This window comes from Botrytis fragariae (assembly GCF_013461495.1).
Source record: "Botrytis fragariae strain BVB16 chromosome Unknown tig00000161, whole genome shotgun sequence".
NCBI lineage: Eukaryota > Fungi > Ascomycota > Leotiomycetes > Helotiales > Sclerotiniaceae > Botrytis > Botrytis fragariae.
In genome coordinates this window covers 1,280,434-1,297,541 of record NW_023500998.1, presented here as the reverse complement: position 1 = coordinate 1,297,541, position 17,108 = coordinate 1,280,434, and the positions used below count along the sequence as shown (strand labels likewise).

General features: G+C 42.3%; 3 protein-coding genes across 3 annotated transcripts; all 3 read right to left on the bottom strand.

Annotated features, from left to right (window-relative positions):
* Positions 1-175: 175 nt before the first annotated feature.
* Positions 176-3,081, bottom strand: Bfra_009575 (putative glycogen phosphorylase protein; the record flags this gene model as incomplete). The annotated part of the gene is made up of 5 exons (XM_037339916.1): positions 176-595; positions 648-2,147; positions 2,200-2,465; positions 2,524-2,844; positions 2,934-3,081. 5 exons carry the CDS (start codon positions 3,079-3,081, stop codon positions 176-178), a joined length of 2,655 nt encoding a protein of 884 aa, XP_037189966.1.
* Positions 3,082-5,154: 2,073 nt separating this feature from the next.
* On the bottom strand, positions 5,155-6,495 carry Bfra_009574 (putative g protein complex alpha subunit protein; the record flags this gene model as incomplete). The annotated part of the gene is made up of 6 exons (XM_037339915.1): positions 5,155-5,254; positions 5,305-5,543; positions 5,592-5,721; positions 5,771-5,899; positions 5,951-6,296; positions 6,372-6,495. 6 exons carry the CDS (start codon positions 6,493-6,495, stop codon positions 5,155-5,157), a joined length of 1,068 nt encoding a protein of 355 aa, XP_037189965.1.
* A 6,125-nt stretch (positions 6,496-12,620) lies between these two features.
* On the bottom strand, positions 12,621-15,254 carry Bfra_009573 (putative cullin family protein; the record flags this gene model as incomplete). Its single annotated transcript, XM_037339914.1, has 6 exons — positions 12,621-12,809; positions 12,865-14,759; positions 14,819-14,898; positions 14,948-14,964; positions 15,032-15,101; positions 15,187-15,254. 6 exons carry the CDS (start codon positions 15,252-15,254, stop codon positions 12,621-12,623), a joined length of 2,319 nt encoding a protein of 772 aa, XP_037189964.1.
* Positions 15,255-17,108: the final 1,854 nt, after the last annotated feature.

Sequence of the window (17,108 nt, the reverse complement as noted above, 5' to 3'; positions counted from 1 at the left end):
AGTCACGACTCAATGTATCGTATCGTAGCACATTATTTCGTATACTTATTTTTCTCCCCCATCATCACATTATCATCATAACCATCTTTTTTCCCCCAAAGCATATCCATCTGAACAGTCATTCAGGCATGTTCTCCATCATCCATCATCCTTAACGCCCTTATATCATTTCTACTTACGCCTCTTCCCCCTTCCCCGCAGCCAATGGTTCAATATTCCAAATCGACTCAGCATACTCATTAATACATCTATCACTACTGAAGAAACCCATTCTAGCCACACTAGTAATAGTCTTTGTAGTCCACTCATCTTGGTTCTTATATGCTTCATCCACCAAAGCTTGAGTTTGGTTGTAACTGTTGAAATCATCGGAAACGAGATAGTAATCACCATGATCTTTGATAGCACCAACGAGAGCACCGAATGCATTAGCATCCCCGAAAGTACCCTTTTGAATAGCCTCAAAGACTTTCTGGAGATCAGGGTCAAGTTGAGTAGAGCCGTAAGTGTGAGCATGACGAAGGTCATCAACATCTTCAGCTAAGTTACCAAAGAGGAAAATGTTGTTCTCTCCAATCTCCCGAGTAATTTCGATCTGAAGTTTGATTAGTGAGGTGCGCAGTAGATACAGTGAGGGATAAACTTACATTAGCACCATCGCAGGTACCAATAATCAATCCACCGTTCAATACGAACTTCATGTTTGAGGTTCCACTAGCTTCTGTGCCTGCTGTCGAGATGTGTTCACTGATATCACTTGCCGGACAAATCATCTCGGCCTTCGATACGTTGTAATCTTCCAAGAAAATAACCTTCAGGAGATCCCCGACATCTTTATCATTATTAACAACAGAGCCAACGTTATTGATAAGATGAATGATAGTCTTTGCCATCCAGTAACCTGGAGCAGCTTTTCCACCAAAGATCGAAACACGAGGTGCCAACTTTTTGCGCTCTTCTGGACTCATAGCTTTGATAGTCAAGTATCTGTGAATGACTCCGAAGATGTTCATCTGTTGACGCTTATACTCATGTATACGCTTGACTTGAATATCAAACAGGGCAGCTGGGTTGACAGTGACATCAGTAGTCGTCTTGATGTGTTTTGCTAAGCGAACTTTGTTCGCATACTTGATTTCCTGCCACTCTTTCTTGAAAGTCTTATCATCGGCAAATGCTTCGAGCTTGCTCAAAAGAGTGAGATCCTTGAGGAACTCATAACCACCAAGCTTGCTGGCAATCAACTCAGACAATCTAGGGTTGGCTTGGTGAAGCCATCTTCTAGGTGTGATACCATTGGTGACATTAGTGAACTTATCAGGGCCAAAGATCTTGACAAAATCCTTGAAAATAGTGGTCTTAATCAAATCAGAGTGAAGTTCAGCCACACCGTTAACCTTGTGAGAACCAACGATAGCCAAGAAAGCCATGCGAACCATCTTTGGTTGAGATTCTTCAATAATCGAGACCCGGCCGAGGAGATCTCTCTCACCAGGAAACTTACGTTCCACGGTTTGTAAGAAAAATAGGTTGATTTCGTAAATGATTTGAAGATGTCTGGGGAGCAAGTTCTGGAAAAGAGGAACGGACCACTTTTCGAGAGCTTCGGGAAGAACAGTGTGATTTGTGTAACCAAAAGTCTTGGTGACAATTCCCCATGCCTCATCCCACTCAAGGCCTTCAAGATCGACAAGAACACGTTGAAGTTCAACAACAGCAAGAGTTGGATGAGTGTCATTCAACTGAATGGCAACTTGCTCTGGGAATTCCTTCCAAGCACGCTTAGACTTCTTGAATCGACGAACAATATCATATAACGACGCAGCCACCCAAAAGTACTGTTGCTTCAAACGAAGCTCCTTTCCACGCTCGAGATTATCGTTAGGATATAAAACAGCACTGATAGTCTCGGCACGTTGTTGATCGGCCACTGAACTTTCATAGTCACCACTGTTGAACTTCTGGAAGTCGAATTCACCGCTAGCAGCCTTGCTAGACCAAAGACGTAAGTTGTTGGTAGCGGGTGTATCATAACCTGGGATCGGAACATCATAGGCTACGGCCTTGACAATTTCTCCACCCTCCCATACAGTCTTCGATACTCCCTGTTCATCTTGATACTTTCTGACATGGCCATAAAATTGGATCTGAAAATCATTAGCTCTACACGAAATGACTTCTGGGCAAAGGCAAACTTACATCAACAACAATATCATGTCTTGGGAACTCCCAAGGATTGAAGTCAAGCCAGTAATCTGGGACTTCGACTTGATATCCATCTACAATTTCTTGCTTGAAGATGCCATATCTATATCTCAAACCATAACCCCATGCTGGATAGCTCAAAGAAGCAAGAGAATCCAAGAAACAAGCTGCCAATCGACCAAGACCACCATTACCAAGGGCAGCATCATGCTCTTGGTTGATGATATCTTCGATTCTGAAACCAAGATCCGAAAGACCCTCTATACAAAAAGTCAGAAATTAGGTTTAATGAACATCCCCACACGAAATCAAACATACCTTTAGCAACATTCTTCAACCCAACATTCAACATAGCATTATCGAGCGCTCTGCCCATCAAAAACTCCAAACTCAAGTAGTACACACGTTTGCCATCAGCAAAAGTTTGTCTCTGTTGAGTACGATTCCACGCCGTAATCAATTTATCTCTGAAAGCCAAACTGGCCGCGGCATATGCAGCAGTTTCATCACAGTTGAACATACTACGAGCCAAAGTAGTTTCAACATGACGAACGACTTCCTTCTCAAAGTCCTCCTTGGTCTCAAATCCTTTAGCAGTATACTTCTTCCATGCTTCTCGTTGAGGTTCAGGAATCGATGCTATACAGAGAGAGCAAATAATTAGCATAAATTTCAAAACGATATTAAAATGAGAGAGATATCAGCAGAATCAAAGAAATGTATCATACCCTCTACACTTTTGATCTCCCCGGCACCAAAACCGGTAAAGGTACGCTTATGTTTAGGTCGTGTCACGCCAGCAGGCCCAACAGGACCTTGGAGCTCACTAATGGGAGCACCTGTAGAGGGACGTCTTTCTCTAGTTGAAGTTGCCATCTTGAATCTCAACCTGTACAGTCTTCGTGACGCTTTTCAATACGTAGATGTGCCGAGTTATTGACGAGCAAGAGATGAGAAAGAAAAGGTTATAAGAACTTGAGGGAGAAGCTGGATAAAAACTCTCTGTTCAGGCGATCGGGCATGTATGTATGTAAGTATGTCAATGTATGTGGTGAATGCTCGTTCGTTGATATCGATGCGGGGTTAACCACAGATCGGGTCCAGCTCAGGTAATTCTAATTGCGGGGGATGCGAGTGTGCTTGGAGTGACAGGTGATTCGAATTAATGTATGTGTGTACCTAGTATGTATGCAAGTAAAGCAAAAGATATTATCCCAAACCAATCTTCTCTGATGAAGAGGGAAGATTTGTGGTGTAAGTTATATAAGTTATGTGATATGATAACAAACAGACAGACAAACAGGCAAGCAGAAGAAACGATAGATATATAGGTAGGTAGTTCTCGTATGTTCGGAAAGAAGCTCATTGATATAAATATCCCCATTTCACAAGTAGCTCCTTCCTGGAAATCCTCCCCACCATAGCTTCTTCTGGATATCTCCCCGGACATTTCCATCCATCGAAAGAAAAACATACGATCCGAAGCTACCTACCACGAGCCTGAGTAACAACAAGGGCCTCTCCCTCCAAAGCTAACCATATCCACAAAAACGACCTCTACCAATTAAACATCCAGAGCCCCACTACAACGAGCTACACACATGCAAAGCAAACCCAATACCTTATACGTCGTACTTTAGAAAAAATAGTATGCATGTCCTCGAGTATGTGCAAAGGATGTGTGAGTGTGGGGTGAAAACCATATCACCACCTGCATTTCCCGGTTTTCTCCCAGAGCACAACTGTTCATCGTACGTATATGAAATGGCATGTTTATGACGATATCCCAACTGTTATTTCTCATCTGCACAGGATGTAATCCAGATCAGGCAGTACATACATCCATCTACCTATCTCGCCATCCAACCTCCACCCTCTCCCAAGAAATACCTACCTAGTATCTACCAGGCACCTTCTCGAGGTACTGTGCTCAAGCTATAATAAATATCTCTCTCCTCCCTCCTCTCTCCATAGCGGGGTATTCACAAACGCCATAAACTCTATCTCCTTCACATGATACATGATACATGCTAGGTACAAACATCCAAGATACATACATACTACACATCTTCCGAATCTCGGATCCCCAAATCTCAAGCCCTTACCTCTAATCCTCCATCTCTCCATCTCAACAATTCCAAATTTGACCCTCGCCCCAGCCTCAAACCCAATCCCCAAGCCCTGCGGACCCCGTGTACAGTCATATGCGTCGAGTAAAAAGTGATCTGTCAGTAAAATCATATCAACATCAATCAGAACTACCGAGTCTAATATATATATATATATATATCACAAATATGTCGTAATATTGTGAGATTACTTCGCATTCATATATGTGTTATGCTTAATCATCACGCACGCAAATTCTCCCATCAACACCTCATCACATTATATTAGAATAAATATCAAAGAATCTTTTCAATAATTATTTGTTCATCAATGTATCAAAATAATTGACACTGAACGGATATGATCGCTGGCTATCAACTTTCTACACTGTCATTGTAATTTCAAATCCATCTTTCACCCCCCTGCCCCTTCCCCCAATATGACAGTATCCTTATTGTAAACCTGCAAATGCTAAGACGCTGAACCCAGACCACCTACCCATTTCGTCCGGATTTTTCCCAAATACCAATCAATCGATTTCCCATAGACCATTGGGCCCTTAAACTCCTCACAATTGCAATATGTAATCCCGCACATATGTAAAAGTCATGGATGTAGTACCCTCACCCCGCCAACCTAATTCAAACGACATAGAAGTCATTGTTCGTGCAATGCCACCCCCTTTCCAGTCATCCGAGCCCAGATCATGCAGCATACACCTTGTAATCTTTGTCACGCATCCTTCCCTAAAACTCCTAAACCAAACGCCAGTTTCCAGTCACTATCAAATGGATTATATAAATTAAGACATTATTCATCATGAGCTATACTTTCATCTGATTAGAGTATGCCCGAGTCTTTGAGAGCATTTTGTAATATGGTCTCTTTAACAGCAGCGAATACTAGTCGAATATTCGAAGTATCGGTAGCTTGAGTGAGACTATTGAATGTTAGAGGTGTAGTCTTAAGGGTCAATCAAAGAAGACTTACTGTGGATATAGATTCAGATGAGCTCTATTAACCTGATTGAACCTCCAAAGTAGGTACTTTGCTGCTCTATTCAAGTCGTTTCCGCCAGAATAATCCGGGAAGTAGGTTTCGAGAGGTGATCGACCAAGCTTTTGTTTGAACAGATCAACCTTGTTAAGAAAGAGAATGATACTGGTACGCATGAACCATCTTGAGTTGACAACCGAGTCGAATAAGACGAGACTCTCCATCATACGATTCTGGTGTAATGTTAGGATTGTTATAAGATACTAGAGGAGAATTCTTACTTGATTACTCTCCTCCAACAGAACCTGATCATATTCACTCAAGGCAACGCAAAATATGATTGAAGTTACATTCTCGAAACAATGAATCCACTTCTTTCTCTCACTTCTTTGGCCACCAACATCAAACATACTATCGTAAAGTCAGCATCGAGTGTTCAAAGCAGGCGTGTTATACTGACTGAATACTCAAAGAGCCCATGGTGAATCTTGTCTCGTAAATACCGGTTGTTTTTGTTCTAGCCCTCAGAACATCGGCCTCGGTAGGAATATAATCATGTGCTGCAATCCTTCCAGCCTCTTCGAAGAAACTATATTAGGTTAGTATTATCGTCGATACATGGAGAATATGTGGTACGCACTATGGTGCTGAATCCATCAAATAGAATTCACTCTGCCTAGCCAATAAAAGATCAATGTGCCCATCCTTCCAGAATGATGCCACAGCCGTGCCGACTCGAGGATTAAGTGGTGTGTGAGGATCAGGGTCGACAATATACTCCAACAAAAATGAGCCGTATTCCTTGTTTGCTGGGTTCTCTGGCTCAATCTCCATCTGTCGCATTGCACCAACCAATGCCTTTGCACAGTCAATCAAGTTCTTGTAGATCGTTAATCGGTACAACGCCAACTCATCAATGGTGTAGCCATTCTGGTGTATGATTTTCATCTGCTTAACTATGGTTGATTTACCACTCTCGCCCGAACCTGTTGCGATGAATGTTAGCATTGAACAAGTTTTGCCTTTGTCCTTGAGATCTTGAAATGAATTTAAATATTCACCTAGTAGAAGAATTTTGCATTCTCTTCGCAGTCTTTTCGAGTCCTCTTCCAGCTTCTTATCAATCATCTGACTCCTCTTTCTCTGTTCCGTGTCCTCCACATTCGAGCTCATACAAGCACCCATCCTGCTTCACCTGGCTGGCTGCTTCAGCAGCCCCCGCCTTTCCTTTTGAATATTTCGATGAATAGAGTCGCGATGATGGTTGTTCTTATGATTTATATATTGTTCGCTGATTGCTTGCAAGAGTTGTGTCGTCACTTATTAATTGAGGTGTGACGTTATGCGTAGTTCCCGTCCAGTCCAGTCCCAGTCCAACCTCAATATCCAACACGATTTCACGAGGCTATCAAATCCAATCCGTACAATTGTATTGTTGAAAATGGGGATATTCGGACAAGGATTATTCGAGTCGGGATTATCGTAAGTATAAATCGTGAGGCAGCTCTAGACAATGCGAATAAGATTGATCGATGATAGTTGAGGTTGTGACGAAAATAGACGTGAAGAGGATATATTATCGAAATGCCGTCAAGGACAGTACCGAGTCTCCACAACCCACTCAGAAAAGCGGATGGTTGAAGTTGTTAGTGAGACAGAAATCACCCGAGGCAAGCTCAATAATGATTTTTTCTTCTTCTTCCTCGTTTTTTTTGGAAGTCGGGTCTTTGATAGCGAACAAAGCTTATTGTTTGAAGATTTTTGTTTGTTTCGTATGATCTTATATAATCTTTGAACGGTTTACCAATTGAGGTTTGAAGATATCCTAGGTACGAGATCGTTTCTCGGTGAGTGTTTGTAGATAAAGAGAATGGAGAATTATATAAAAAGATGACAAGGGGGCGAGAGAGGAGAGAGGTTGGTTTAATTGATTGTCTGACGATGGTGGGTGTGGACTCGAATCAATGAGATAATTTAGAGTTGATGGATGGATGAGGGTCTTAGCTCAACGAAAGGCGTACGATACTTGCTCTCTTTTTGCTGCGGTTCCGACAAGAATGGTACAGGGAACGATTGAGATAGAGTATCTATGGCATAGAAAGCCAGATGATATCAATGCCTTTCTAGTATTCTATCTTATGATGGGATGATGGGATGAATGAATGGATGAATGGATGGATGGATGGATGAATGGATGAACCTGAGTATAACATCTCTCGTATGATGATGATGATGATAATGATGATGATGAAATGTTCTAGATGAACAAGTTACAAGTTTTACAAGTTTGAGCTCCAGCTTGATATCAACGACAGTCAGTAACGTAACCTTAAGTAAATAAAGTACTAGGTATATTGAATGTAAGCTAGGTAGGCAGGGTATCTAGGTGTTTATTACGAGTTTAACAATTATACAAAGTCACCAGCCAGCCCGCCTTGTCAGTAGATCTGCAGATATTCGGAAATTTTATCCAATTTTCATTCATTTGAGAGGAGGATGGTTGGATGGGTAAGTAGGTAGGTAGATAGATACGAGAGAGGTATGAGTAGAGGTAGCTAGAAAGGTAGTCCAGGTGAAGTATGAGAATTACTTGACTGATATTGATATTGATATTGATATTGATATCGATGACTTCAATAGTCGACGAGAAGGTTATCATTAGGGTTTGTCGGTTGGTCAGTTTTGATATACTATCTGAGTTCCTACCTAGGTATCCTCTATCTGCCTTTCCTTCAATGTCGAATTCCAAATATACACCCGAGAATAGCTGCATGCATACATCATAACAAGTACCATGGTAACATTGGTAGAAAGGGATCAAAGAAATGTCTATAGATCTGACTAAAGATCATCCATCCATTCTTTGTCTAACTATACCAAATATCATCATCTCACGATATTTGTGTCCAGTCGCTAACTTTCCCTTCCTCCCTCATGCTCATCAAATAAAGTCAAATCTCACTCGAGCCAAGTCTGTGTACGACCCAGGTATCTATCTATATCATGCGGCACAAGCACAAGGTATGGACGGGTAGTATAGTGTTAGAACTACTAGGATATGTTGTACTACCGGTGCGGATGTAAGTCATATATGTATGTATGTGTATATGTGAATGTGAATGTGAATGTGAATGTATATTTATATCTTCTACCTAGGTATGTAAAGAGATGCATCTATACTCGCTCGTTCTTCACAATTCTCACATCCATGAGATACAAACAAAGTAGAGATCAATGATAGCCCGCAGATACCTACCTACTCGACTATCGCCCTCCCTATCAATCCATCCATCCATCCATCCATCCATCCATCCATCCATCCATCCACCCATCAATCAATCAATCAAATCAAATCAAATCAATCAATCTAAATCAGCATTCCAAAACCTCAACCAAAACATATCTACCTAGGTAGGGTATCCATCTAGATCTCATCTCACCTCAATCAAAATCATCCATAATAAATCCACAGCTTCACAAAAGTCTGCAACGGTATAAATCAATCTCGAATATAAATTCCCCTTCTCCTTCTCCCTCTTCTCCCTCTTCTCCCATGCTTCGAAACCCCATCAACCTCGTGGCCGCAATACCTCACCACCCACCAACCGCCCCAAGCTTCTCAATTGATCTTCCTCTCTTACCAAATCTCGACCCAATTTTACCCAAATTCCTCAATTTACCCAAGTCACCCCATCCACTTGGTGATGATTTCCACTTTACTCGCAACCTAAAGTGTTCATCATCATCTATCCCTAACCTCTTGATGGTTTGAGGGAAATAGGGATCAGTATTATGCATTTGATTTCATGTCGATTCAATTTCATTTCCTCTCAAACATGGAAACATGGGATAATGACAATAACCTAATAAAAAGGGTCTTTACCTCCCTACCACTAGACCCAAGGAGAAAGCATGAATGTGAAACTAAACGTCCGTCTCGTGAAACTCAGGATTCACATTCTCTTTCACATTTCTTGTCTTGTCTTGTATGACCCTTCAAGGAGATTTCAGATCCAGATCCAGATCGGATCGGATCGAATCCCCTGATTTCAAATCGGTTCATCGCCATTCATCCACGTGTGAACACCAGATCAAAAGATTGATTGTTATTCATCGCCACATGTATTCACAAGTATATCCACGCAGTACAGACAATAATAGTACATAGTTTAATAAGGTCCTCGTAAGACAATCATTCATTCATACCAATCTAGATAGGGTACAATACCCCCAAAGAATTCAATACTCATCTCAATCAAATACACTATCCAAAATCTATAATAATCACAGTCACAATCACAATCACAATCACAATCAGATTCACATACATCCATTCTCTCGGGAATCGGCCTCGCATTCGCTTCATCTGCCCACCTGCGCACCCAATACATCTATCCATCCTATCATATAAACAAATAGATGCAAGGGAACAACAATAAAATACTACGCACTCTCAATTCTCGCCTCCCAAACGCCTCTTCCGCCTCCACAACACGAATACAATACGACACGACACGACACGACATGACACGGCGTTTACTCCTTCAAATCCAACCCAGCTTCTTCCAACAAAAGAAACAGCGCTTCCACAACATCCGCATCCAATCCACATGCCCATCCCCATCTCATCAAATCTCATCAAATCTCATGCCATCCCATGCCATCCCATCCCACCCACTCCGCAACAACTTCACCTGACCTCACCTCACCTCACCAGTAGTCACCACCCAAACCACAATCACAATCACAAAATCACAATCACACACAGCACCAAAACCCGATTCATTCATTTCCTCTATTTATTTATAGCAACCACCATACCCTTCCACCTTTCCCTCTTCACACTCACCACTCCCCTGTCCAACCTAACCTCTACCATCTAACACCCATCCCTCCCCCCAAATCCCAGTGCCACGCGAAACTCTCCTCGCTTGTCGTATCCAGCCGTCTCTAGTGTCCACAATACCCTTACACTTTCATCTCGGTACCGTGCTGAGGTTACGAACGCTTTGACGTCGAGGCGGAATTTTTTGCTATGGCCACGCAGAGTGCAAGGAATATTGTGATGTGTACTAGGTAGGTACTTGATTTCTTTGCTTGTGGAATCGTGAGGCTGTATGAGTAGGTGGGTGGGTAGCTGGGTAGCTGGTAGGAGTAAGATTCAGTTCATACCGGTATAGCGATAGCTAGCTAGGGAGGTAGCTAGTGTCATTGATTTTGAGAGTGATATATTAGGTGTATAATCTTATTACCTAGATGAATATTTTAATATCCATCTATATATATATATATACACAGATAGATAATACTTTAGATGGAAAAAGAAACGAAAAGAAGAAAATCTCTCATCAAAAATTCCAAATAATCATCTGACAGATAAAACAAACATACATACCTATCTACCTACCTACCTAACCAGCGAGCTAGCTATATCATCGTCATACTTTTAAACCCTACCCATCTCATCTCCTCTCATCTCATACCCCCAACAGAAAAATAACCCATCAATTATCATATCAAACCTACATACAATACTCTACACAATATACCCATCTACTTATACTCAAATCCCCATAACCCCAGATTCTCTCTCCTCTTTCCTCTTCAACACAAGAAATACTCAGATCAGCATATATATAATCATTCACACCAAGAAAAGCTATACACTTGGATATGTACGTCTAGGAATTACACGTTTCTCTAATGTGAATCCCGACAATCTTTCCCATCCATTTCTCTGATCTTCGCATCTGAAAATACATTTCTCTGTGCTATCATTTCTCCCTCTACAGCTTCTTGTCATTTCCTCTCCTGCGGAAACGTATCAATTCTCAAATGTACAAACCCACGCAAACATGAAATAAGCATTTCCAATCCCTTCTTCAACCTTATCTTCCAATCTGATCCAGTCGTTACCCTAACCCGCCCCTAACCCACCGCTCACACATCTCCCTTCTCTCATCTCTTATCCAGCTCTTCCTCCCCACATACAGAGACACATTCATGAATAAGCCTACCCAGATTAACACTTCTCCTCCCCTTTCACCTCCTTCCACTCCCCTTGCTCTCCCCTTCCCAACCCAAAACCCTACAAATCAAAAATCCTACCTTCTCCTCCAACATCCATCAATCTACCTTTCCCTTCCCCCTACCTACGCATCCTCTCCCTCCTTCTCCTCCCTCCTTCTCCTCCCTCCTTCTCCTCCCTCCTTCTCCTCCCTCCTTCTCCTCCCTCCTTCTCCTCCCTCCTTCTCCTCCCTCCTTCTCCTCTATCTTCTCGCCTCTCTTCTCGTCTTCTTTTTCCACTCACCCAACCCCCAGTAAATACTCCCCAAAAAACCTTCACATAAAAAAATCAACACTACAACTCCACAATTTAGCACATCCCCTCACCCTCTCACCCACCCACCAAACCATAAAAGACTCAAGTACCTATATCATTCATCAACACATACATTCACATTCCACTCACAAACCTAATCATCAGATACCCAAGGAACATAGGCAGGTACGTAACTAACATTAACTGGTTCTCGCTGTAACTCGCTGACTTTGATGTTTTTCTTTTACTTTGAACACCTGTATCATTCATTCATGCACACTTCTATGCCGGCTCAATTCTTCCCATTTATGCTCCCTTACTTAGTCGCACTTAATTTTCCATCCCAATTATGACCAAGCCCGCCCGCCCAATCACCATCACATCACATCCAATCCTCAAGCCATTCATTCATTTTGGTCATGATATGCACCCAATGACCAATTGCGATATGTTACATTCTGCCCTTTATTTCCCCTTAACTTCTTTCCCATCTCCACTCCCCCCCCCATATCCCACCACCAGCCCATCCCGTGTAAGTATCTCTTCGTCTAGAGAACTAAATCTTCTTGAAGTGATGTGCGAAGTTATGAGTTAGGTATCCGCGGTATAAAAAAAAAAAGAAAAAGACAAAAAAAAGAAACCTTGATTGTAAAACACATAACTGTGTTTTCACAACGAACAACCAATAGCTTTCTCGCAACTCCTCCCTCCCTCCCAGATATGCCCCAAAGAATTGGTCAAGAGTGGCACCAGTAACACAACGAATGAAAACGATAAAAAATATGCATCAATACGCCTGACTATTGCCCCTTCATCCATTGACTATGATCAAAAGGTGGCCAGCAGGTAATTACTACCAGTTTCTCTCCCCAAATCTTAAGTGTGGGCTGGTAACTTTTATAATCAACTTCAATAAGCCGCCAATTCATAAAGGTCATCCATCGTGAATCCCTGATGCAAGAGATTCTGTTAAATAAAAGTTTATGGATCATGCAAGGTATCCGAGCTCATCATCGTCGAGTCGCTCTAGGTATTCTTTCTCCAGCAAGATATCAATACACTTCTTGATATCTGGAACCTTTGGTGAGAATCGGGTGCGAATCTGACTGATGGTTTCGGCGACAAGAACGCTGTGCTTCATCTTCTTTCGTGCCTTCATGATACGAACAATGGCAGACTAGAAGATAAGTTAGTGAGAGTTCATTTATACTACACAAGTGGTTTCTACATACCTGCATGAGCAACTTTCTGTCTTCCTCAATGGTCTTGTGAGTCTCATCAACCTCTTGCTTTTGCTCCGACTTAATAGCGATATTAAGATTGACACGAATCTTCTTGCTCTTGAAATCATAGTTCAAGTTAAAGGTTTTGCCAGGCCCTGGCTTATCATCTGCTGGACTCATAGTGAGGACCTTGGATTTCAAGAAAATACCAAGGGTTGGATCAAGGATATCGGCTTGCAATTGAGTTGCCTTGGCGATATCTTCATAGCTATTCTTATCACTCTCGTTAAACAGCAAAAGAATGGCCATTTGATAAGTCGAAACCTGGAAAGTATATGGAGTCTTTTGGTTTTTACAATAGTTGGCCTTGATCTCACCCTTGCACAATTGCCAAAGCCACGTGAGTTTTCTACCACTGTGCTTCTGGTTGTAGAAATTTTGGAAACGCTCATAGGCCTTGGAAATCTCCACTGGTGGCGTGAAATCTGTATTCGGTGGGTTCAAAGGCCACATACCCGTACCCAAAATCGAGTAACTAGCATCGATTGGCTTTTCCTCGCCTCCAGTAAAGATTCCTCCTTCAAATTCCTTGAAGCCACTATTTAAATCCTTCGAGATTTGAATGTCCTGGAACATACGTTGAAGCTTGTTTGTGTATTCGAATCCACATGCTTCCTTCAACTTGCTGATCATGCTTGTCTCAGCATCATCTGATGAAGAACTGGTGTGGACCAATCTACGAGCAAGCATACGCGAGTAGAACTTCTGGAACACATCCTTGTCTTCAATATACTTGAAGACTGTCATAATTTGAGTAAGAGAGTTCTCGATATCACTCTCCTCGGCTCCGCTGGCACTCTTCTTCAATAACGTATCGGCATATTTGGCGAGCAATTCAGGGGATTTATTGGACCCAGATTTGCAAATTTTATTGCGGTTCACAAACTCCTTGCATGCATTATCAAGAGACCTAGTAAACTCAGGCTCATCCTTGAATGCTTGTTTTACAAGACCTGAATATTGTGTGTGAATCTCGAGAAGAGCATCCACATAAACCTTGGGTTCGAGCTTATCACCCTCACTAGCGACTTTTGCTACTGATGCAAGACCGGCGTTGCGAACATGAGCCTCGAATCTGGTACGGAGCGGTTCAAGACCATCTGGAATTCTTGCCAGCAAGTTGTACATGCGTGCCATATCGTCGTATCGATCATTATCCAGAAGAACCTGAAACTCGTCTCGAAGAAGTGCGGAGTGGTCTGCAATCAGAGCAGTGTTGCAGGCTTTCTTCAATGGAATGATGATATCCTGGTGTAGATACATTCTAACTCGCTCTTCCTCTTCTGCCAATCGAATTTCAGCCTTCTTCATGTATTCTACTATGCTATTTTCCGCGACAAATTCTTTTGACTCGGTTCGGTAGAAAGCTTCGGTGGCTTCTAAAAATGGCTTCTCAAAGTGGAATCGGTAAACATCGAGGGTCGATTTGGTAGGATCCGATTCATCCAACCCCAGTGATACGAAAGAATCAACAATGGCCTTGATCTGATTATGCTCGATAGTCTCGCCATTTCTTTGCCTCTCAACCATCTTAAGAACAGCATCCATGACCTTTGAATGGACAGCTGTGAACAGAGTTTCTCTCCATTGAACAAGGTGTAGAGTATAAACATCGTAAATGTTCTTTTTTCCCTCGTCCATTTCTCGCTTTACCCAATGACGATTAAGGTATCGGAACAAGTGGTTGACATATTTTGCTGCTGTCGTATATCTATCCCATTCCCGAATATAGAAACTAAGGAGAGCTTCGTCGCTATGTGTCTTAGAGGCGAGAACGAGTTCCTTGAGATATTGTGTTAGGTATTTAATGAGGTTTTTGTATAGATCTTCACCGAGAAGGTGTGCTGTAGATATAGTATCAGTATATATATATGTTCAAATTTGGATTGGTAAAAGGTCCCACCTCCGCGATGCGCACCTCCGATTACTCCTGGGCCATGGTTGCTGACTGCCTTTTGTGATGTACAGAAATTGTGCACAGCTCTATTTCAGGTTAGATGATGCTGCCAGAGTATGTGTTTGGAATACGTACGTGTATACTCCCATATACTACAGATAGAAAACAAGTCAGTAATTGCGCATAAGAGCTGAAGAGAGTTGGAGAAGTGGCACCCACAGTATTCATATCGACACCATCTGCCAATTGTAACATGACCTTTGATACTCCAGCCTCGAGGTATTTCCATCTAAATCGCAGAAATTTATAATCAGCATGCTGAATCAAGTAAGATCGAGGGGGAAGGTGGTAGAAAGAAAAGATCCAGTACGAACGTCGCATCTAAGTCCTCCCGATTGGGGACAGGAGGCATAACGACCACCGTCCTGGTAGCGACCGTCATCTCGAGTAAAGTTCAATGGAAGTGGTAAAGAGAAAAGATCGTATGTTTTGAAATGGATTCAAACTGGTGTAAGGAACTGATGGATTTAAGCCAGCAGCTTGAAGGAATGTAGGTTCGGGACTGTAAGTAAGATTATGAAAATGGAGATGATCAAATGAGCACCTTTGTGATAAATCACAGAATACGATGCAAAAGGTTCTCCAGATCCTAGAGGTTGTCAAGGCGGAAGTGAAAGTTGAGGTTGAGGTTGTGATTGTGGTGAGAGAGTTGTGAGAGAGTTGTAAATCGAAGTGGTTGTGTTGGAAAGATGATGTAGAGGATATTTATTAAAGGGTATACTGCCCACAATGTGTACTAGAGGGAAAGAACACGCTAGAAAGTCGAACCCGTACAATAAATATACGGTCAGGTCTCTTAAATCTCTCCGATAGAATATATGAATAGATGTCAAAAGGGTGAATTTGTACGAAGTTTCCCTTGTCCCTTTTTCCTTAAAGTCTTGAGTAGGGATGAATTCGTGATTCAGTTGTATGATAGCAGGCTGCCGTGCACTTTCTATGAGCAGTATGCGTGTATGCCTGAGGCTATAAGAAGTTTACCGCCAAACACAGGGTTGTGGAGTTACGGCAGGCGTCAAAAGCAGCCAGGAGTTTGAGATTCGAAGCGCCAAATTATCCTCTGTGTTGATAAAGCTCCCGAAGTCCGAGACTTCAAAGGTCTTGATAACCGATAAGAATGTTGACTAAGCAGACTGATAGATTGATGTACCGGTAGTTGATTAGACATAATAAAATCAATACATAGCAAGCGTCTTCATCAATATATTCACAACATTAGATTGCACATATTATTCTTGGAAACTTCAAAGGAAGCAAGTTCTTCATAAACATATCCAGCATTTTACTGAACATCCCCAAAGTTCAAGGTTCTAGTACCATATGACATATCTATCAAAATTAGCAGACCCCTCCTTTTACCCCTCATTCCAAAAGTCCACTCGAGCCCGAGTAGGTAGGCATCCAGATGAACTACCAGATAAATCTTCACATCCCTTCCACACCAGTCAATCTTTTCTTTCACTGAGTACGTATATTCTAACATCTCAATTCTACCTTCTCAAGAGATTTTTTCAGTCCAATATAGATAGTAGATCCAAAGTTTTACTCATTTGTAATTTCTTTAACGAAAGTGACATCATTGCTAAAACCTAGATACTAGTCCTTATCCAAAGTCAATTGTTCGCCTGGTTTTTGTCACACTTTATCTGTCTCTTTCCAACACCAAGTCCTCTGTCTCTTAGGGTACTGAACCTAATACATCAAAATCTTCATCCACCACCTAACATATTCATCTTTGCCTACCCCTTTTCAAATCTCTTAAAAATGCACCTCCCCCTCGAGCTCACCCCCCTCGCAAATCTAACCACAACTCGCCATCACATCCCCTTCCATACCCGTCCGCACCCTCACCCCTCCCACCCCTCCTAATCTACCACTCCTGCATTCCCCCCTCCACACCCCCCTCCCTCATCGAATCCCACTTAAAATCCCTCAACATCGTCACTCCCCACTGGCGCTACACCATGTACACACACCCACATTTCCACAGCACAACCCACGAGGTCCTCTGCATATTTTCCGGAAGTGCAAGATTATGTATCCATCCCCCTTCTCCCCTCCTCTCCTCTCCAAACTCATCCACTAACCTCCCTCCCTCCCAAGGTTTCAGCACCCCAACCCACAACTCCTCCAAATTCCAAACCACAGTAAAATCCGGCGACGTCATAATAATCCCCGCCGGTGTATCCCACCACCTCCCTGAAGACCTCACTGGTGATTTCCAGATGATCGGCTC